Source organism: Eulemur rufifrons, chromosome 8, assembly GCF_041146395.1.
Source record: "Eulemur rufifrons isolate Redbay chromosome 8, OSU_ERuf_1, whole genome shotgun sequence".
Classification (NCBI taxonomy): Eukaryota; Metazoa; Chordata; class Mammalia; order Primates; family Lemuridae; genus Eulemur; species Eulemur rufifrons.
The window spans coordinates 6,471,215-6,493,798 of NC_090990.1; the positions used below are offsets into that span (position 1 = coordinate 6,471,215).

General features: G+C 46.4%; 1 protein-coding gene across 4 annotated transcripts; it reads right to left on the reverse strand.

Moving 5' to 3' along the window:
• Positions 1 to 370: 370 nt before the first annotated feature.
• Positions 371 to 21,939, reverse strand: EXOSC10 (exosome component 10). Of its 4 annotated transcripts, XM_069479342.1 has the most exons (25): positions 21,793 to 21,939; positions 19,716 to 19,852; positions 18,563 to 18,686; positions 16,320 to 16,424; positions 15,847 to 16,012; positions 15,562 to 15,676; positions 14,044 to 14,119; positions 13,720 to 13,830; positions 13,371 to 13,514; positions 12,086 to 12,276; positions 10,942 to 11,098; positions 10,629 to 10,777; positions 10,410 to 10,460; positions 9,641 to 9,752; positions 8,335 to 8,385; positions 8,100 to 8,178; positions 7,896 to 8,002; positions 5,739 to 5,831; positions 5,422 to 5,496; positions 4,217 to 4,301; positions 3,079 to 3,152; positions 2,366 to 2,534; positions 1,886 to 1,947; positions 1,258 to 1,334; positions 372 to 534 (listed from the first exon to the last, which is right to left on the reverse strand). In XM_069479342.1, exons 1-25 carry the CDS (start codon positions 21,901 to 21,903, stop codon positions 504 to 506), a joined length of 2,652 nt encoding a protein of 883 aa, XP_069335443.1. In that variant the 5' UTR covers positions 21,904 to 21,939; the 3' UTR covers positions 372 to 503. The 4 variants fall into 4 exon arrangements, with proteins under 4 accessions (XP_069335444.1, XP_069335443.1, XP_069335442.1 ...); XM_069479343.1 differs by lacking the exon at positions 5,422 to 5,496 and having other exon boundaries at positions 371 to 534; XM_069479341.1 differs by lacking the exon at positions 372 to 534 and having other exon boundaries at positions 1,266 to 1,947; positions 21,793 to 21,903.
• Positions 21,940 to 22,584: the final 645 nt, after the last annotated feature.

Here is a 22,584-nt window from a genome sequence, read left to right on the forward strand (position 1 = left end):
GAGAAGGGAACAGAGAACAGGTCTTCCAGGAGCCACAGCTGGCTCCAAGACAGCTTACCAGTTGCTTCTCCCAACAGGATTTCTTACCATTTGGCTTCACTCACATTACCTGACGGCTCACGAAGGCAGTAAACGGCCCCAGAACCCTCTGAACACGGCATCAGGTGAGCGCCACACTCTGCCTTGTGGGCGCTGCCACTCGTCTGGCTTACGAGAGGTTCTCCTGCATTCTTCCTTGGGAGTGGTTCTGGATTTCTCTAGAACGCACAGTAACCTCCGAGGGCATGCTTACCTCTGTCCACAGACAGCTGAAGATGGTAATCTGGACAGGACGGGAGCTGTCCTCCCCTGCCAGAGTCGAGGTGGCAGCAAAAGAAAAGTCAGGAACCAGCTTTCTTCCAGTAAGAATTATTTTTAATGGCTTAAAAATGGGTCTGTACAAAACCAGCACCTCCATTTGGTGCCTCCAGTCCACTGGGGGGTCGCCAAGGTTTCTTCCAAAACTATCTCTTCGGCCAATTGTGCCTGAAGCCTCTGCAGGGACAGGACAAAAACAAGAGTTACTTCTTCCAGTTTGGCTGGATGTTTGTTCTTCGCTGGTTTATAAAATCTTGCAAACCTTAATAATGTAGGACTGAGGGAGAATGGTTTGTTCAGGGGTCCTGGAGAACTCAGCGGGGCAGCAGTGCGTCCCCTATGTCCCCTACCCTGCAGCAGACAAGGGTGTGGCCTGGGGCAGTGCTCTGCAGCCCACATGCTTGGCTGAGCCAGGCGAGATCTAAAGAGGGCAGACCTGTTCTTTGCTGGGCCATGCCCTTGGGGCAAGCCCTCTGACCTCAGGGTCGCTCCAAGTACTGGGATTTCATGCCTTTAACTCAAACATTTTTCAAAAATGACAACCCAAACTTCCTTACTGATTTTTTTCTCATTCCTAAGAAACAGGCTAGTCTAGGAAAATTTCACACCTATTTGTTCTGAGGTGACCCCAGGAAACCATAGGACAATAGAAAGGAGCTAAGAATGGGGGGTATTTGAGTCCTGGGATGCAGTGACTGGCTATGTGACACGTGGCATGGAGTAAATCACTTCGCCTCCTGTTTTCCAAGTGACGAGAGGGACCGGGCTATGGGAGGCTGAGTCTTCCCAGCTGAAGACCTCTGAGCGCTTGCTGTGAGGCTATTCCCACCGAACGGTGCCGAGCATGGCAGGCGCTTTCTCTCTGGGTTCCTTGGGCTACAAAGGCCGCTGACCACATACCTGTCTGATTTTCCAGTTGCAAAGGACATGCTTTTATTTCCCACCACCTGTTTAAGTTTTTTGGCTGCAAAGCATTTCTGAAAAGATAAGAAACCATTTAAGCTGAGTGACAACCCGGACCACAAGATACACAGAAAAACACACCCAAGCTCAGGTGGCCAAAGGCTGTAGCACCACAGGTGTGACTTTGGTTTCCTTGAAAGCGGACATTGCCGTGTGTCTCTGAAAGCACTGGCTGTCAGGATGCTACAAAAGGAACAGGAGGGCCCCACACAGGCCTCTGTCTCCACAGGCTGAACCTGCAGCCACATTCAGTCTGACTGGCCCCGACCCCAACACCCACGTGGGGCAAATGCAGGCTTGTGTGGGCCCCAGAGGGAGTGCTTTTGGCCTGCGGCTGCAGTTCCCATGGTAGCAAACACAGCGTAATACACTGTAAAACTGCACACCAGCTTTTATAGCCTTTTTTAATTGCTGGAATAGTTGATGGTTTGTCTGCACCTGGGAAGAAATGAGGGGAGGGAAAAGATACGCAAAGGGAAAGGATTCCTAGATGGACCCGTCTCCGTGGAGACGAGGTCAGCAGCGAGCACCACAGGCACGCGAGTCCTCCAGGGCTATTTCTTACCTTGCTAGACGGGGTCTGCTTATTTGGATCAAACTGGGAGGAAGGTTTGGATTTGCTGTTTTCTGCAAGGTAAGAAATGAGAGGCCTGGGATCACGGAAATGGGTTAATACACACGACAGGCTCACAGCAAGGCTGGGGCCGCCACACTTGGGTTGGGGGAAGAGAGAGGAGAGGGAATGTGTTTCTGGGCACAAGCTATGTGAAGAAAGATGGAGCCACTCTGGTTACAACGGAAGTGACCAGTGATCTTGCTAAACCACAGAGGCTGTGGGAGTGAGGTCCGGTGGAGGAGGGTGGTGCCGGCCAGTGGGCATCTGTCCATGTCCCTGCATTTCCCTGGGCTGCTCTAGCAACTCCTGGTTAGTGGCATGTCTCGGGCAGGCCAGGGCTTACTCTGTGGCCAAGTCATGTTGTTTTTTACTCTATGGCTTCCGCCCACCCAGCGCGGCCAGACATCCCTTCACAGGGCCCTTCCTCACCGGCAAAAGCCTTGAAGTCGGACTGGCTGTAGTCGTAAGGGGTAAAATCTTTTTCTGGTGTATCTGAGTCCTTTGGCTTCTTAGAAATTTTGAGTCGTTTCTTCTCTTGTTTCTGTTCTGTGGTCCTTGGGTCGCTTGCTGTTCGCTCTCTCTTCTTAGCATTTTCGAGCTGTATTGAACACGCAGGGAAGGAGTGCGGAGGCACGTGGGTGAGCAGAGAGTCCCTCGGCCTCCAGCGTTAGCTGGGGACGCAGCTGCCTGGGCGGTACAAGGATTGTCCGGTGTGGGGAGAGGAGCTGCGGCTGGAACTTAGGGACTGTCATGCTTAGTGCCGACTGGAACAAGTTCCTCACTGGACAACGACATCAAGCCACTTAAGAAAGGCAGGGTTGAGAATTCCAGAGAGGAATGAACCACTTCCTAGGGCAGAGGGGACACACGGCAGGCTGCAGCACCGCAACCTCAATACCTCGTCTACTACTCCCGTCCAGTGGTTGGTGTATTCACCACAAACGCAGGAGAAGACAGCCTCTAGGAGGGATTACAACGTAACTCTGCCGAGGGGACACGAGGCAGGCACGCATGGACAGCAGGGGTGAGCTGGGAAGAAGGCCGCACACAATGTGCAGCACAGGGTAAGCCCCCCTAAGACATTCGTGCTAACCACGACCAGGGCCACCCAGTTTCTCAGAAACAGAAACGCCAGCACGTACCGCAGCCTGCTGCCGGACAGAGACGGCCTGTTCCGCTGCGGCTTTGTACTCTTCCTTGGCCTGTTCCCGGGCAGCTGCAAGAGAGAGGACTGTCTGGGAGCTGCTGAATCCAGCAGTCAATTCTCCATCCTCCTGACTCGGCCTGTGCACAGGGTCAGCACAGCTAACCCTCCCGCCCTGCGCCAGGCCACCCAGTCCCTGCAGGCCAACTGCCTCGGGGCCCAGGCCGAGGAGCTCTGCGCATGCTCCTTTCCACGCTGCATCTAACAACCCCACCCGCCTGCTCCTCTCCCAGAAACCCAGGCCACGTGTCCAGTGGCCTATTCACTCTGAAGCTGTTTAACAGGGATCGCAATCATCACCGTCAAGGACCAGAAGCCAAACCTCCTCCCCGTCAAACTGTCTCCGGTTGTCTCCTTGCATTAAACTCATGGCCAAATGCCGTCAGCTCTACTACAGGCTACCTCCAGGTTCTGACAACACCCACCCCCTCCTCTGCCCCCACACTGGACTAAGCCCCTGTCCCCTCGCACGTGGGCTACTGGCAGGTCTCCTAACAGGGCTCTGTCCTTTCCTCTAGGATCTACTTTCTACACGGCAGCCAGGCGGATCTTGGTGAAATATAGGTCAGCTCCTGTCCCCCCTCTGCTCAGGAGCCTTCAGGGAGTCCCAACTTACTCAGAGTAAGAGCCAAGGTCCCCCAGGGGGCCCCTCTCCTTCCTCATCTCCTGCCTCTTCCTCACCCACTCCACCCGGCCATGCGGGCCTCCTTGCTACTCCTGTGCATGCCCAGCAAGCTACCTACCCGGGGCCTTTGGACCTGCTGTGCCACCGGTTGGTGGCACTGTTCCCTAGATCGCTGCAGGTCTCCGCTCCATGTCACGTTTGTTAGCCTGCCTTCTCCAAACACCGTCCGTCCCGAAAGAGCAGCCCCAAGTGCTCCCCACCTCTCCGCACACCCGCATCTGACAGATCACACCTTCACTGTCCACCGTCCCTCAGCAGAACGCAAGCCCACAGGGGAGGGCTGCGCCCGTGTTATCTCGGCTATATTTCGGGAACTTTGTGGAAGGACTGAATAAACAGATTGCTGTCAAGGGCTGTTAACAAACACAGTGACCGAGCCAGTGAAACATACCTGTTTGCTCAGCTGCCTTCCTGACAGTCTCTTTAGATTCTTTTTGTACCTGTACCTGGCTTGCCAACTTCCAACGGTTGCTGATCTATAATGAAAACAAACATAACAAAAAAAACTCCAAAACTCAGCCACCTAGGCATACCTTACTTTTTTAACGAGGTGATGTAGGGCATGCTAAACTAATAAGTACACACATTCTGAGTCATAAATTCTAAATCTAAGCACACAAAAAGCAAAATCTCATGCTGGCTTTATTTATAAAATCCTTATTTAGGATGACAAAGTACAACTGTGCTCCAGGCACAGGGCCGGAGGCTGTCCCATCCGCTGTCTTATTCGATCCCTTCTGTGACCCTGAGACAAAGGTACTAGCATCACCAGCTCTTTAGAGACGAGCAGACGGGCTCGGGGAGGCTAAATAACTTATCCAAGGGATAGGGCTAGATTCAGGTCTGCTGTGCTCTGTGCCACCACGTGGACCTGCGGCATCAGAACACACCTAGGTAACACTGACCATAAGCAAGGTACTGGATGCACAGTAGCTCAACGTGCCACGACCAGTGGGGAAAGGAGGAGAGAAGGCAAAACCCCACCTGACTCTCCATTTCTAAAAATAGCAGGCCAACCCACAGCAACAGGGCCAGGCCGCTCAGGGTTGGCCTAATGAAAGAGCTGTGCTGCCGGGCGGAGCCGCCCACGTCAGCAGAGCGGCCACTTCCTACAGGGAGGAAGGAGGCTGTTAACAGACATGAACACGCTGGCTCCCAGGAACATCTCATGGGGATCCAGGGGAGGTGTGTTCTTATCCTTATTCATAATGCTGTTAAAACAAATCAAACAATATGAGACAGATGTTTTAAAATTAAAGCTGTCACCGTTAAGAGCCTTAAAATAACATACATCTGTAAAAAATGCATCAAGCTATACATTTAATACTCGTGTACTTCACTACATATAAATTAAACCTCAATTTGAAAAATGAAAACAAAAGTTGCTTAAATGGTTTCCAAATGCTTTTGAGAATCTGATTGAAGTTCTGGCTCCGCTCCCTAGAAACAATGATTTAGATATAAAGGGCTTTAGCATCATTTTCAGGGGGTTCTCAGATGAGATGGACTTGTCTAAAACAGAAACCTGGTGCAAATAATTAAGAAGTCCCCTTTTCTTAGGAAGTCTCTTTTAGAAAACGTGACAAATCCACTTACTTCATAGATTTTCGTTGATGGATCGAACTTTGCTGCCTCAGAGATGTGAGCTTGGTGGCTTCGTGAAGGCAGAAACTGGAGGAAGGAAATGGTCCCATGAAACGCTGCCGGGAACGGAATCTGGCCCCACAGGGCAGAGGTACCTGGATGGGGGTGCTGATGCCGTCTCAGTTTTGACCTGGACCCCAGGGACCACCGACACACACAGTGTCCGGAGGCTCCCTCTCTCCGCAGGCGCACTGCTGCCTTTGCAGGTAAAAGGCATGGATAGCTGCAGACATCTCTGCAAATTCTGCGCACGTACAACTATTACTCACCATCCTAAAAGGATTTTCAAAGGACTCCATTATCCTCTGGGCTTTCTTCTGTGCAACTGTTAATGGACCCTGTCCATTTTCTTCACTAGGTTCCTGCAGGGACAGACAAAAAGATCACTTACAACCAGGATCACACCACAGTGACGTAAGTAATAATGGCTAACTTTTCTTAAGCTCTCCTATGTATACGGCACTGTGCCTTTAACAGGACGCAGGAGGGTTTCAATGATTAGACGTTGGACCCATGAATTCTGTGTCCTCACAGGCTATGAGGTATGTGGTGTTAGTCTCACCATCTTATAGAGGAGGAAACAGAGGCTTGGGGAGGTTATGAAAGTCTCTCAGAGCTTTAGAGGGAACAGGGGCAGAACGGGGATTTAAAGCCAGGATTGACGGGCTCTAGAACTTGAAGTCTTAACTGATACCTGAAATTTAATATTACAAAGCTCTATGGGGAATTAATCAGAATGTTACTTCCAACTGTGTTCGTAAAACTTATTACCCTTTGGCTTCACCTTAGTTCTACTCCCCTGCAACACAGAGTACAGGGAGATCATAGCCTCCTTTAAACTAAACACAGAACTTCCGTATTAATACAGCCTGAAGTTTATGCTAACACTTTTAGCTGCTAAATCACCTGGATGGCTATTAGCTCTGTGGTCAACTAACGTTCCTAGACTTTTTTCATGAATTACTAAAGCAAGATCCAATTTAAATTTACGTAATTAAGTTGAAAAAGAAAGTGGAATCCAAAGTAGCACACATTTCACAGGTGCCCTTTCACCTTCTGGGCTTTGGTCCTACGCTCGGGAATGATGGAATAGCCGTGAAGTTTCATCCTGTAACCTACTGTCCCACCTAGCTTTTCATCATTTGAACATTCGCTCATCTTGGTATTTTTAACTTATTTTTATTTTTTTAGAGACGGGGTCGTGCTATGTTGCCCAGGCTGGCCACAACCTCCTGGGCTCAGGCGATCCTGCCTTGGCCTCCCAAGTAGCTAGGATTAGAAGCATGAGCCATGGCACCTGGCAACATTTGCTAATCTTGACAGCTGTCTTTACCCAAGACAGATATAATAGTATTCTTGCTTCTCTTTCTCAGTTCCTTTTTTAATTTATTTAGAGACAGAGTCTTGCTCTGTTGCCTCTGCTGGAATGCAGTGGCATGATCATAGCTCACTGCAGCCTTGAATGCCTGGTTCAAGCGATCCTCCCGCCTCAGCCTCCTGAGTAGCTGGGGCACAGGTGTGCATCACCACGCCCGACTCCATTCTTTTGGAAAACTATGATTTTCCCTTTCTATCACACCTGCTGTTTGTAGTATTCAGAGTTTTATCTGTGCATTGTACTATTATCTCTGGTTATCTCAGTGTTCATTCATCCTGACCAACAAATGCAACCTGGTTTTCTTTTGCAAGGAAGCTGGAATTCCGATCACTGGCAGAAAGCAGAAGCCTGAGGGGTAACGGCCAGGAGGGCTTGTCGCATCCAGATGCACATCCCAGGCAGGAGCAGGCCTGGCCCAGGCGAGCCACAGCGCTCTCAGAATGGAGGGGTCACTAGCTGCCTCGATAGTGGCAGCCGCCTGCAGGGACGGGCGCAGGTTCTGCCACTGGCCAGCGGCAGCTTAGCCTGCTCTTCACTTTCTCTACTGATCATAGCACAGAAAAAATGGTTTTCCACGTTTTCTCTTCGCTGAAGCACACACGGATGGTGCCGAGGTCTGCCGGAAGCCACACAGAGCACTTGCTCTCTAGTTCTTCAGAGGGAGTGGTCACTCCACCCCATGGGGCACCGAGGTGAAACTGCCTCCCACTATGGCTGTGTCTGAAAAGTCTGGCTTCTCCACCCTCTTGGCCCACGCCCTCCTCCCCTCTAGGTATCGGTGAGGATCAGGATGTCAACCTTTCCTCGGGGATTTCTTTGCACGCAGAGCTCACAGTGAGTGCTCGGCCACCTCCCACGGACTACTTCCTCCAAAGTAGCACACGCCACCTTGCTCACCGGTTCCCCCACCTCTCCCACCACTGCTGGGTTTTACTCTTGGCATTGGTATCAAAAGTGTGTGCAACTTTCCAGGCAGACAGCTTGTCTGATGAACCCAATAAATCCCTGTAAGCCTGCGTGCCCTCAGTGACGTTTCCACGTTACTCACGTTAAATAACGTGATGACAGCTGTAGCAAGAAGGCATCGGGTATCCAGTGAGGTCTCTTCTTTTTGGTCAGGGAAGAGGCTCACCTGTTTCTGCAGTGGCACAGATCCTAGAGGTACGGAAGTCAGCAAGGTCAGAGCGTACGGGATTTTGCCCAGGGCAGCCGTCAGCCTCTCTGGGATGGTCCCCAGGGCCCTCTACCTTACCGCTGGCCGGGAAGCTTGGATAGCCGTCTGAAGGCGCATGGGAGCAGTCGTGAGGTCCAAAGAGAACATTCTCCAATCTCTGCATCAAAAAGAAACCAGGATGCCAGCATGTAAAACTTGCAAGCACACCAGTGGCTTTTCGCTGGCAGCGTTAGCACTGGCCTTTGTCAGAGCGGTTTGTTCTCGCTGGCGTTGACCGATGTCTTCCCCCACAGGGACAGATGCGACACTCTACCTCAGCACTGGGCAGGGGTCCAGTCTTCCTCGCTCCAGCTGCAACTTCAGACTAAGGAGTGAAAACAAAGGGGATCTGAAGAAAGTCGCCTAAACTCAATGACATGTTCCCCCACCCCGGACTGTGTTCCTCACCAGACTGTTTCTCTAGAGCCCAGAGATTCTCTTTCACCCCTTGCAGTGCTCAATAATTACTTGCTGAATGAAAGAATAAAGCTCTTTTCACGACTAGGCATTAATACGAATGATCCCAAAGAGCTTGAAAAAGACTGTTCCCTAGTACCAGGGTTTCTCTCTTTCCTTGGACAAACTATAGAACTAAGAGAAATTTTAGCACGAAAACTGTAGATATGTTTATCCTTAGATTCTCTTCTTTTTTATCTCAGTGTAGCTGATTTTAAGTCTTTCTGGATCAATAATCTTTCAAGAAATTGCAAACATGATTTACCATATGCTGACACTACTACTGAGTCAATACATTTAAAACTGTCCCAATAAAATACAAACCAAAACATGCAAGTCTATTTTTAACAAGTCGCACTACCTACATAAGGGAACATGCACACAGACACACTCTAGTTACGCGCACCGACGCATTAAACATACGCTCATGTACATCTATCTGTATTTTCAGGTGGATACTCTGCTTTCATCTAAATTTGTCTAAACTTTAACATCTCCTTCACAAAATCAGCTCTTTTTGAATTCCTGTTTCTATTCACAGTTCTCATATTTTCCCAATCGCCTAGGCTTTAAATTTGGAGTTGTCTTTGACTATACCCCCATTATCCTCGAATCCAACTGCCGTTCAGATGACAGCTCGACAGGACACAGTGCTCAAAAATAACTGGCAGCCACTGTCATCACCTGTTACCAAGTTCCCGAAATCTTTTCTTCTGCTGCTTCTTAGACCTGTCCTTTCCCTTCCACTCTGTGGCCACCGCACTCATTCAGGGCACTCTCACTTCACACGTGGACCCCACACTCTGGCCAGGCTTCCAAAATGAGATCCCTGTGCTGACATCCCTGCTGCCCCTCATCGCGCTTTTAGAACAAAAGTGAATTGGCCCAGTTATGAGATATTACTTGCTGTTGGATCATCAAAGCTAAGACCATAAAATAAAAAGGATGAGTTTTAGCCCCTGACTATGATAACAAAACATACCCACTGGATTTCCTAAGCCCTACTGTTTTCTTAGGGTTGTTTAGAATTGAGGCCAGCTCATGTACAGAGACCACAGGAATAAGATGCTAGCAGAAAGAACAGGCCTGTTGAGTTGGGGCCCTTTAGCAGAAAAGCGTATTACCTTGAGCAGGGGCATCTCTCGGGCCTGCTGGATCAGAAGATGCATTTCGTTGATCTGCTGCCGTACAAGAGGCGGTACTGGGTTGCAGCAAGCTATGATGCCCTGAGGTTCCCTGCAGGCACGTAAGAACACACTCAACTTCTCACTCAGAAATGCGGCCTTCAGAGGCTTCCAGATAAGAACAAGGAGAGGGCACAGCCAGGGTGCCACAGCTAAGCTGAAGCCACAGCTAAAGGTGACTGAGGAAACACGGTCATGTCAGGGCAGCCCAGGGCAAGTGCCTCTCTGCGTGCTCTTTGCTGCACCACGCTTTAAGTTGGTTTCTCCTAAAGCCTGACTCCTGCAAACGGGGACAGCTGGAGGTAAGTACCATAGCACTGTGTCAGTTCTGCAGTGGGATGACCAATAAATAGACTGTGAATTTTGATTCTTGCTGTACTTCAATAACGTGTCAAATCATGAAATGCCTTCATTTGGAAGAAAGTACAAAGGGGACATTTTCTTCTCTTGCAAGTGGATGCTGCAGGTTCAGAGACTTGCACTGAACTCAGTATAAGGCATCATCACTGAAACAGCTCCAGTCTTAGTTTTTAAATGGCAGCCTGAGGCCAGAAATTCTGGATGCCTTGTACTTGCTGCTTTCTAAGCTTTAAGCACTAATCTTCTCTGAGTAAACGGCCTTGGGTAACAGCAATCAGAAACGCTTGATTTTCAAGGACATGAGATCTACCGAGAAAGTCAGAACACATTAATCAGCTCTCAGACTCACTTAGGCAGTTCTTCAGCTATCTTCAGCATCATATGGTTTGGCAGTACATATCTGGGGAAAAACACACAACGACGACACATTAAATTCAGCCAGTAAGTTCCATTAAATGCCGTAACACGGGGAAAACAACCAGCTTTCATGGCAAATGAAAAGAGTCCATGACTGCCTTGTTATTAGGTCGCTCTAGAAGCAGCATTACAAGAATCTCTAATCCCTTACCCATAACTTTCATCCTCCCTGCGAGCTGTCTTATCCCTCCAGGCAAACAGCAGCTGAAACGCTGTCAACTGCTGCGTGTTGAGATGCTTCTTTTGCTTCCTATACAGTTCAAGGTAGGACTCATCCGTAAAGAGAGGTTTGATGAATTTCTGCGAGATATGAGGGAATATTCAAGATCAGTGGGAATAAAAATTGTGCCCTGAGCTCTGCAAAATGTTTGGCTCTTTGCATAAATGTAAAGAGCAAACATAAGAAACAAAACCTAACCAGAAACAGGGAGCCTGCGAGAGGGTCTGAGAGTGGCCAAGGGTACCTTGAGGCAGACGTCCCTGCTCCGCTGCCACACCACCTGCAACTGAACCGGCCGGCCGCCGCCTCGCTCCCACAGCTCCAGCCTCATCTTATCGTAGATGTAGAGCAGGTAATGGGTGTCGTCCCGGGCGTAGTGGAGCATTTCCTCAGGCAGGGGGCTAGAATGGCAGAGGACGTGGTTTCACTGACTGCCTCCAGGGACAGCAATTCAACTTGTCTACTCTGAGTGCTGGGACTTCCTTGGACCCTTCCGACAGGAAAGATCCTTTCACAGCCAATTGCTATAGTTATGCCAACATTTCCTGCATTTTAATATGACAGACCATTATTTAACAGGTGGGTAGAAAGGCAGACAGGGTGATAATGTGGTTGAAAATAAGGGCACTCTAGTCCTGAGTTTGAATCCTAGCGCCAGTTGCCTGTCCTTGGACAAGTTCCTTAACCTCTCTGACCTCACCTGCCTTACCTGGGAAACGGGAACAAGGCACTTCACAGGCTGTTGTGAGGATTACATGGGACCACATCCCTGAAGCACTGGGCTCAGTAACAGGGAGTACTTTTTAGATTTTATCCATTTTCATCTTTTAGTTGGACTTTATTAGTCCAAATACAGTTTTATTTTTATACTTAGAAATTCTGGCACGTGGAATTGGAGAAAAGCTTAGTGGCATCTTCATATGACAGCTGCAACCTCATGGAGGTAGCTAGCCTTCTGAAAATGACCAAGCTGAGTACGGCTTCCAGAAAGTGTGGCAAAACTATTACCTTATACTACAGAAAACACTTCTTATAAAGCTAAATCAACAAGGCCCCTTAGAATTCTCTCTCACATACGGAACATCATCTCACAACGAACCAGAACCACAATGAAGTTTCAAACAAGAGGCGGGCACGGGTGAATACCGACACGGCACCTCTTTTTCAGCCACTATTTCCATGAAGCATCGTGTGACAGCATCAGCCCGACATAAACTCCAGACTGTCATCCAAACATTTCCCACTGCTTTTATGCTGCTGAAAACACCTGGAGAAAAGCTTGATGCCATTCACCTCCAGACTCAAGGAGCAGTATGGCCCAAACACAGGTCTTGACAGGTTAATGCTTTATTCTGCCTCCCACGTTTTCTTGTCAAGAGCAAACTGACCGTATTCGCCAATCAGCCAGCTGATACTGCTTGTTGGACTCCACGCTGCAGTAGAGTTTGAGCAGATGATCGAGTGAGTGCCTGCCCAGGTTAAGAAGGCGCGCTGCCTGATGGGTATCAAACATGTTTACTACGTACAGCCCAAAGTCTTTCTGTAGCCACTCTATGTCTGAATCAGCGCCATGGAAGACCTGAAAGCAAAACCACAGTCATGTGGTACACTGGTATGAGGCCTGCTCTGAAATTAACTCTGCCTGTAGGTTATTAGAACACTGCAACTACATGCTTGTAATCTTAGCACTCTGGGAGGCTGAGGCAGGAAGCTTGCTTGAGCTCAGGAGTTGGAGGCCAGCCTTAGCCAGAGCAAGACCCCATCTCTATAAAAAATAGAAAAATTAGCCAGGTGTCCCAGCTACTCCAGAGGGTGAAGGAGGATGATTGCTTGAGCCCAGGAGTTTGAGGTTGCTGTGAGCTATGATGATGCCACTGCACTCTAGCCAGGGCAACAGAGCAAGACTCTGTCTCAAAAAAAAAAGCAAATATTAGAACGCTACAATTAGAAGCCAGGATTAAGATTAAGATATGTGGAGTTTTAAATGTTTCTTTTACCTTTGGCCATAGCTGCCTTCTTCTTTTTTTTTTTTAAGATAGAGTCTCACTATTGCTTAGGCTGGAGTGCAGTGGCATGATCACAGCTCACTGAAGCCTCGAACTCCTGGGTTCAAGCAATCTTCCTGCCTCAGCCTTCCAAGTAGGTAGGACTACAAGCATGTGCTATTATGCACAGCTAATTTTTAAATTTTTCTGGCAGAGACAGGGTCTCACTATGTTGTCCAGGCAGCTCTTGAACTCCTGGGCTCAAGTGACCCACCCGCCTTGGCCTTCCGAAGTGCTGGGGTTATATTAATAGGTGTGAGCCACTGTGCCCAGTTGCGTAGCCACCTTCTATTCACCTAGCTGCACACTCTTAAGGTCTGAAACTGTTCTTAGCCAATGATACAAGAAAACAGCTCTATTATCTTCAAGTGAAGTCATTAAGTCCAGACAATCTAGATGGCTTAGGCTCGCTGCAGTAGTCATTAAAATGATTTAACATTTTTCTGGGTGGTAACAAGCTAAGTCTTAGGGTTTTAGATACAAAAGCAGTTTAGCATATGGTACCCTAGTTAAGAAATAACATGATTTCTCCCAACTTCATTGGGTCTAGGTTGAAATAATGGAATAGTAGACTAAAAAGTCCCTAAATCTGGCATGCACACGCAAGAGCTACAAGAGGTTGGCTGACCTTAACAATGGCTGGGTCTGTGAGGCTCTCGTTGAGAATGTACATGTCACTTCGAAGCTCGAGGGTGTCAATGATGAAGTCTTCTGTCCGGGTGGAGATCTGCATCAGGCAAGTCAGTCCAAGGAAGCTCCTGTAAGAGTGGTGCTAAAACATACAGGAAGAGGAGAGAATAGGAAAAAAAATGCGTTCACTAGGCTTGACTTTACTGATTTTGAAACAGCAGCTATGGAGCAAAGTTATTTAATTTTTACCAAAAAAGTAGATTAAAATTGGTATTAATTTTATACTTTTTGAGTAGGTGAACTCACAGAAAATGTAAAAATTTCATTCAAGGTCATTAACAAGATACCTCCAAGTCTACTGCAAACTCCTGACAATTCAAGAGTTTTTCATTGAGTTCCACAAGTTCATCCAAGGAAGATACAAAATGGCAGGGTGTTTCTTCTACAGGTCTATATAACTGGATCAAGAAAGTAAAATTAGAAAAGAAAAGAAAATTAAAACTCATCCCCCAGTAAAGTACAAAATGAATTATGAGTTCAAAAAATGACCCAAAACTATAACCTTTTATTTTAAGATACTCAAGGGAAGTTGAAATTATATCAACTACTTTACTTATTTGATTTCTCTCGGGCTGCTAAACACTATCCTTAAAGTAAGGCTGGATACTAACCTGAGGTTGTGGCTTTTGAAATACGGAATCTGGTGGAGTAAAGTGATCTAGTTCATACTGGTAAGGATGTGCAAACCTGAATAAATAAAACAGAGAAATCTTTTAGATAAATTCTATGATTCAAAGGGAAAACAACAGCTCTTATCTAATTTACAAAAACAAGTGAAAAAGGTCATTGTAAAAATATCTTCCCTTTATAAAAAAAATCATTATTTCAATGATAATTCAAGTGCAAATAAATCAGGGGATACTTGTTCACCCTTAAATCATGATAATTAAAAGTCTATTCACGCTGGGAGGCCGAGGCGGGATGATTGCTTGAGCTCAGGAGTTCGAGACCAGCCTGAGCAAGAGCGAGACCCCGTCTCTAGTAAAAAAAAAAAAAAAAAAAAAACCAGTCTATTCAGGCTGGGTGCTGTGGCTCATGCCTGTAATCCTAGCACTTTGGGAGGCTGAGGCAGAGGATCACTTGAGGACACAAATCAAGACCAGCCTGTGAAAGAGCAAGACCCTATATAAAAAAAAAAAACAACAACAACAAAAAAAAAAACCACCACTAAAAAACCCCAAAACACAACTCTATTCATTTCTTTAGAGAGAGCTGGAGACCCAAGCAGCTTTATAAAGATTTGAGCTCGTATGTACGGCTAGTGTTGTGAATAATACAAAAATGAGAAATATATAATTTCTTGTGGTTTGGAATAACAAATCTGTGAATTTAGAAAGGATGGGGGCAAATATTTCAGTTGGCCAAAGGCTAAATGTTGTATTTTTTCTGTTCCTCTCTCATACATTTGCATAAAAACCCTAAGCCTGGTGAATTCCTTCAGGGCAGGGCTACCTTTCCCTACCTTTATTTCTCTAGCACTTAGCTCGTGGCCCCCAGTGCAGAGCTGGGGATAACAGAATGAATGCTCAGAATCTGGCTATATGTGAGGAAAAGGGCAATACTTACGAAATTTTTACCACCTTTTTTCATTATACTGAAGGCAAAGTCCACTGCCTATATCGCCAGTGAATGCTCTTTTTTTTTAAATTTTATTTTGCTATTCTTCTCTGTATCATTCCAATTTTAGTATATGTGCTGCTGAAGCGAGCACAACAATGCCTTTCCTTACTGAATTCGTTAATAAGCCTTCCCTACTATTTGAGTCCCCAACTAGTAACAAAGGCAGAGTGGTAGAGAGGAAGGACACTTTTCTCAGAAATCCTGAGTTTAAAGTTCCAGCTCTGTGGGAAGGCAGCATCTCTAATTTCGCCCTTAGATCTATGAAATGGGGATGAGAGCAACTGCCCCCTCTCAGGCTTGCAGTGAGGGTTACGCAGACGATGCTGTGCGGGCCCTCTGGGAACACAAACAGGTTTTCTTGCCAAGACCCATGTTAGGGTAAGGTGGAAATCACCTGCTCCTCAGATTTTTTGATTTCATGCACACACTTTACAAAAGTGAAACAGTGAAAATGCGGCAAAAAGGTAAAGAACTCACAGCAGAAAGGTCAAACACAGGCAAACACTTACATGTCCTGCTCAACCTGCTGAGTTCTCTGCTGATGGATGAAATCCGCCAGCGCAGGGGGGACATCCAAGTCCTCAGGACGATCCTGTGGGCGCTCCCGCCTTTCTTTAGACAGAGCTGGGGACCCAAGCGTGACAAAAACACCATCACAAAAGATACAACCACATTTGCATCTTTTCTCATAATGGAGCGGTTAACTGGCTCCCTTTGGTCTTTACTGGTTTTTGCACTCGCCCCCCCACCCCCCCAAGGAAGACTCAAACATAGGCAGAGTCGGCACTACTCACCCTGAGGGAGGGGCTTCTGAGCATTGGGCTTAATGAAGATTTTAGGAAGAAACGGCGTGTTGGAATTGTCAATCTTCTCTCGAAACTTGAGCTGAGGTCGGATGATGTTTTTTGCATGAAGCAGCCGGAAAGTTTCAGATTTTGTTTTTTTGCCATATTCTCCTGCCTATAATCAATACATGTGAATACATTATAACACAGCGACTTGATGAATCAGAAAAGTAAATTCTAATTCCCGTCTTCCAAGGAGACAAGAATGTTCCATGAGACGTTTAAGAATGTATGTGTATGTGAGGCTAGGGGTGCAAGGTGAAGAGGGTACAATTAGGTTGTGTTTACGAGAACAAGTTAAGGGAGGCAGTGGCCAGTTCTGTGTCCAATTCATTAGAACAGAAATGCACATGAGAACAGGTAAAAGCCCTATCATAAAGCTGACATCTGGAGCTCTAGTTAATCTGAAAAGAAGCCCTCACCTTCCGGTTCCAGCTGGACACCACTGTTTTGGGGACCTGCAATCCTGCAGGGAGGACAGGCTGTTGATTCTTATTTACACCTGATGCTTCATCCAGTAAAATACCCTAAGAGTAGAAGAGGTATTAGTTTAATATCTTCCTCTTGAAGTTAAAAGAGTTAATTTCCTAACATTTTAAATAATTATGTATAAGAGAATATATATAAAAGAGTGAACCAATGCATATATCAAAACATCATGTTGTACACCACAAACATATATAGATGGTCCCTGACTTATGACAGTGCGACTTAAATTTCCAACTTCACGATGGTGCGAAAGTGGCAGGCATTCCATAGGAACCATCCTCTGAGAACCCACACAACTGTCCTGCTTTTCACTTTCAGCACAATGTTAAATAAATTACGTGAGATAGTCAATACTTTATTATAAAACAGGCCTTGTGTTAGATGATTTTGCCAACTGTGGGCCACTGTAAGTATTCTCAGCATGTTTGAGGTAGGCTCGGCCAAGCTATGATGTTTGGTAGGTTAGGTGTATTAAATGCACTTTTGACTTACAATATTTCCAATTTATGATGGGTTTACTGGAACATAACCTCACTGTCAATTCAAGGAGCATCTGTACAATTTTTATTTGTCAATTAAAAAAATAAATAAAAATTAAGAAAAAAGCAGATCGATGTTATGAGAGGTGATTAGGATGTCATGCCAAGTAATTAAAGCATTATTTGCTCAAAGGCAGGTAGGGGAATTATCACCCACTCTCAACACTTGATTGACTCTTTATAGTTCTGAATTAGGTTGAAAATTCAAATACGATGTAATAGTGTGTGGCCACTAAAGTAATTAAAATGACACTGAACTGCATACATTAAATACAGAAGTACAGTATTTCAAATGAGAATGAAGGTCGTCCTGATCTATTTTGCACTTCAAAGCAGATGTGGAACATCAGCTAGGGCGCTACTAATAGAGGCATGCTCGGGTGACACATGGGAGTATGGCAGGACTGGAAATCGTAATATATCCGAAACTGCTGAAAGATTTGTGAGAAGTTAGACTAGCGAAGAGATGACTTCATAGGCCAGGAGAGTACGATTTAAATATCTCCAGGACTGTCACATGGTTGAAGGTTAGATTTGTTTTCGATGATCTCTATTTCTGTAAATAACGTTCTGCTGAAGAATCAGGCATACATAGACAGTAAGCTACATACAATAACACACATCTACTCCTGATCCTGCAAGGTGGGGTGTTTAGCAGATTTTGCATTAACAGTAAAAATGGACAAAATTTTGTTTGGGCAGATACAGAGGCCTCTTCTCTTGAAATACAAATAGGATTTGCAGGCCGGGCGTGGTAGCTCACGCCTGTAATCCTAGCACTCTGAGAGGCCGAGGCGGGAGGATCACTCGAGGTCAGGAGTTCGAGACCAGCCTGAGCAAGAGTGAGACCCCCCATCTCTACTAAAATTAGAAATAAATTATCTGGACAACTAAAAGTATATAGAAAAAATTAGCCAGGCATGGTGGCGCATGCCTGTAGTCCCAGCTACTCGGGAGCCTGAGGCAGAAGGATTGCATAAGCCCAGGAGTTTGAGGTTGCTGTGAGCTAGGCTGAAGCCATGGAACTCTAGCCCAGGCCACAGAGTGAGACTCCGTCTCAAAAAAAAACAAATGGGATTTGCAAATCTGGAAGGCAGATTCATAATAAGGTACTTTTAAGTTTCCAGAGGGCAGTAATACATTTTTTGTTTTGTTTTGTTTTTAGAGATGGGGTCTTGCTCTGTCACTCAGGTTAGAGTGCAGTGGTTCAATCACAGCTCACTGTAACCACGAGTTCCTGGGCTCACGTGATCCTCTTTCTCAGCCTTCCCAGCAGCCAGGACTATAAGCAAATGCAACCATGCCTGGCTAATTTTTAAAAAAATTTTTGTAAAGATGGGGTCTCACTAGGTTGCCTAGGCTGGTCTCAAACTATTGGCCTTAAGCGATCCTCCTGCTTCAGCCTCCCAAAGTGCTAGGATTACAGGTGGGAGCCACCGGGCCTGCCAATACTTTGAAGACAATTGTAATTATTGTCTTCAAAAATGCCAACTATCAGAAGGGACTGTTATTACCTGTAATAAACACTAAACTTACTTCTTTTTCACTTTCTAAGATGCCCAGGTTTCTCTTTATATTTTAATAATATAAAAGCTCTTCATTTGTCAGTTATCATAACAGTAAAATGAAATACTCACCACTCTCTCCAGAATCACATCATTGGTATCAACCAGGAGATCAAATTTGTCCTCTAGCTCAGTTACTTTGCTTCGATCCTTAATGTTGCTGCGACACCCATGGTACTGCATTACCCTACTCATGCTAAGGACAGGAAAACCAAGGTTAGCTTTCAGACTTTTAGGTCATTTGTTTACATTCTGTTGGGAGAACGCTCAAATAGCTTGGCTCAGACCGTTCCCAGTACTTGTTGAGCACACTAATAAAACTTGCACCCTTAGGGTAACCATTAAAAAACACTGCTAGTTGTGTGGCCTTGGGCAATTCACCAAATCACTCTGGGACTCAATTTGCTCACCTGTTAACTGAAAGGAGAAATTACCTCAAAGCTTCCTTTAAATTCTGAAACATATCTGATACTATGTAAATACCGTAGGTGGCATTCATTTGTTTTAACATGTTAAATCAAAGAGTTTCTCTAATTCTGTAAACAAAATGAATGTGCATTATCTGTCCTAATACACTTAATAAGTTAATATTTGTGACTCTGAAAGTTGTGTGAGAAAATCTTGGATCTAAGTTTTCAAGTCCCATGTTAATTCAAAAAGATTTATTGCCCGTACGTGCAAAAGTCAATATATTATTTATTTATTTATTTATTTAGAGACAGAGCCTCGCTCTGTGGCCCGGGCTAGAGTGCCGTGGCATCGGCCTAGCTCACAGCAACCTCAAACTCCTGGGCTCAAGCGATCCTTCTGCCTCAGCCTCCTGAGTAGCTGGAACTACAGGCATGTGCCACCATACCTGGCTAATTTTTTCTACATATTTTTAGCTGTCCAGATCATTTCTTTCCAGTTTTAGTAGAGATGGGGTCTCGCTCTCGCTCAGGCTGGTTTCGAACTCCTGATTTCAAGCGATCCTCCTGCCTCGGCCTCCCAGAGTGCTACGATTACAGGCATGAGCCACTGCGCCCGGCCCAATATATTGTTTAAAAGTTAAACTAAAAATATCACAAGTATTATTTCCCTAATCAAAGTTCATTGGTTTGTTTTCACATTTTATAGCTCTCTATAGCACAGAAAATTATGATTAAGGAAAACAAATTTCAGGAAAAATTATCTAGCTCTTTGTTTTTATTTCTTTCATTAACACAATTAAATACATAGTACTTACCACTGAAGCAACCTGTCTCCCTGTGTTTCACAAAATGCCTGAAAGCCAGGAAAACTTCGGTAAAAATCATATTCATCGCCACACTGTGGTAGGCCCCCAGATGCCTTGGTGACTGCCACCACTGACCCAAGAGCAAACTGTCAAAAACCAGAAAAGAAGACATATTTTAAACATGGATCCCCATTCATTTGACAAATCATTTTTTGGGATCTACTATATATAGCACATTGTGCTAGATGCTGAAGGTATCCACTCTTTATCCATCCAACAAATTATTCATGTAGTGCCAAGTTTCAATCTAGGCTCTGAGCATGGTGAACATGAAACCAAGTTTGGAGCTCACATTCTGGGGAGAGTGGGGAGAGACAGAACAAACATATACATATATAATATGACTAAAATTCAAGACAACCAGGTTCAATCTTGGCTTTGTTACCTATTAACTGAGGTCTTAGGCAAGTGATTTCACTTATTTGGACCTTAGTTTCCTCCTCTGAAAAACAGGCAAAACAAAAAGGGCCTATCCCACAATGTTTTTGTGAGGATTAAATGACCTAATCAAATCACTCAGGACAGGCTGGGCACAGTGGCTCACGCCTGTAATCCTAGCACTCTGGGAGGCCGAGGTGGGAGGATTGCTCGAGGTCAGGAGTTCGAGACCAGCCTGAGCGAGGGCAAGACCCCATCTCTACTAAAAATAGGAAGAAATTAGCTGGACAACTAAAAATACATAGAAAAAATTAGCCGGGCATGGTGGCAAATGCCTGTAGTCTCAGCTACCCAGGAGGCTGAGGCAGAAGGATTGCCTGAGCTCAGAAGTTTGAGGTTGCTGTGAGCTAGGCTGGTGCCATAGCACTCTAGCCCAGGAAACAAAGTCAAACTCTGTCTCAAAAAAAAAAAAAAAAAATCACTCAGGACAGTGCCTGCACATAAGTGCTATTATTATTACTCAAGTTCAGATCCATGAGCTTTCTGCAGGAATTTAGTTTTGAGTTTTCGTTTTAAGCATCTAAAAACAATACATGCATATTCTAGATCCTCTGGATAATCAATTTATAACAGCCATTATCCACAACTGGATTTGTATTTGTTGTTCAGTTAGCACCAACTGGTTCTCTATTTTAATTGTTGTGGTAATGGAAAAAAAAATCTGAAGTGGCTGTCACAGATAACTGATAGTTGATCATGTGAAGGCCAAATGACATCATTGTGCATTGTGTGAATAAACATTTCCCAAGAAAAAAATGAGAGAAAGGAGGTGGGAAACTGGCTCATGGTGGGGAGCAGGGTAGCTTACAAACATGAAGACCACACGATCAGGACCACAGCTATCGGTCCAGGAACTTTTCAGAGCCAAGTAAATGAATTAACAATAGCATCTGCTTATGGTAAATGAGATATAACGTGTGGAGATTTGGGGAATTTGTAGGGCTAATTTACAAATTTCAGTTTCATGGCTTTGTAAGACCTATGCACCGCTTAAACCTAATTAGTTGCCTCTGCGTTCATATTTAAGCTGCGTTATACAAATAATTTAAATGAACCTTGTGTTCCTTCGAGGAGATACTGAAAAATGTGTTATGGCACTTAGAGGAGAGAGACTTGGTGGTAGCTGTAACAGGTGACACTTAACCCATGGCTTGAGATTCTGTAGGATTGGACCTGAGGGGAGGGAAGAAGGGCTATCCAGGGTGCTGCAGGAGAGGACGCCAAGGAGGTGTGGGAGGTGCGAAGAGGCTAAACTCCTCCCAGGCCGGGTGGCTCAAGCCCGGGCGGGGGCGAGGTCGCGAGGGCTGGGGACATCTGCGTGTTAAGGAAGTCCTTACCAGGATGCGGAGAGGGCTCTCCACACTCGGACTGCATATACTTAAACTGGGAAGCGGGGCAACCCTTAGTGTCCGCGTCCGAGGCCCGATCCCCGCAGAATGCAGCGACAGTCTTGTGCCTGGCGCGGGTAGCGGCCCCTCGACCCTCGCCCGGGCTCGGCCGCGGCATGCGCAAGCTGCCTGGAGGGCCCGGGTCTGCTTTCGGGCGGCCGCGGGCGGTTCCCAGTGCCCCCAAAGCTCCATGAACTTACCTTCACGAAGCTGTCTGCGTCCGGGAAGCCCGGCAACACCATCTCCCCGTCGGACTTGGTCGCGCTGGTAGCCGATGGAGCCTTGGGCTCCCGAGGACTGGGAGGCGCCATTTTTCCGGCCCGTAGGGCTCTTCTCGCGAGAGTGTCTCGGCTGACGCGTGCGCGCGCACCGCGCATGTGCAAAAGCCAGCGGGCGGGCAGTGCGGGAGGGAGTTTGAGTTAAGGTGTCAGCAGGGGATCTTGCCTTTTTGTTTGGCCTCGTATTGCATCAGCTTGACAACTGTGTGATTGAGGGTGGGACCCAGAGGACTTAATTATTTTCCTTTTTAAAGCCAGCTCTTGCCAAGCTCTGCTTCCGTGTCCCCTTCACCCACTTGACCTAGGCTCCTGCAATTACACCACCCTCGGTTTCCCCGGGTCCGCATCTATCTTTTCCCTCTCTACCGGTTCATTCCTGACAGCCTGCGCATACGCTGACATCTCTCCCAACTAAAAAAGAAAAAAACACTCGCCCCCACATCCTCCAACCACCGTCACGTCTCTCTTGCCCTTTATAGGTAAAACTGGGTAAAAGCGTCAAGACGCTCGCGCTGTACTTGCCCTGTGGACTCCACGAACCACTCTTGTTGAGGCACATACTGGGAACTCAAACATTTGTTAAGGGAACGGCTGGAAGGGCTCTTGTTATGAGGGAGACACCGCATTACCAGGCTGTTCAGAGGAGGATTCCTGGAAGCTCAATGGGGTGTATTCTGTCTCCTAAAATAATGGCACACCCTTACTACGACTTGG

Bases quoted from the DNA above. Each gene is read 5' to 3' on its own strand.
- EXOSC10 (XM_069479341.1), bottom strand. From the start codon at position 21,903: ATGGCGCCTCCCAGTCCTCGGGAGCCCAAGGCTCCATCGGCTACCAGC. The intron at 8,179-8,334 runs GTAGAGTGTCGC...TTTTTGATGCAG, and splicing joins GACCCCTGCCCAGTGCTGAG to AGATTGGAGAATGTTCTCTT. The intron at 3,153-4,216 runs GTATGTTTCACT...TCTCTCTTGCAG, and splicing joins GAAGGCAGCTGAGCAAACAG to CTGCCCGGGAACAGGCCAAG.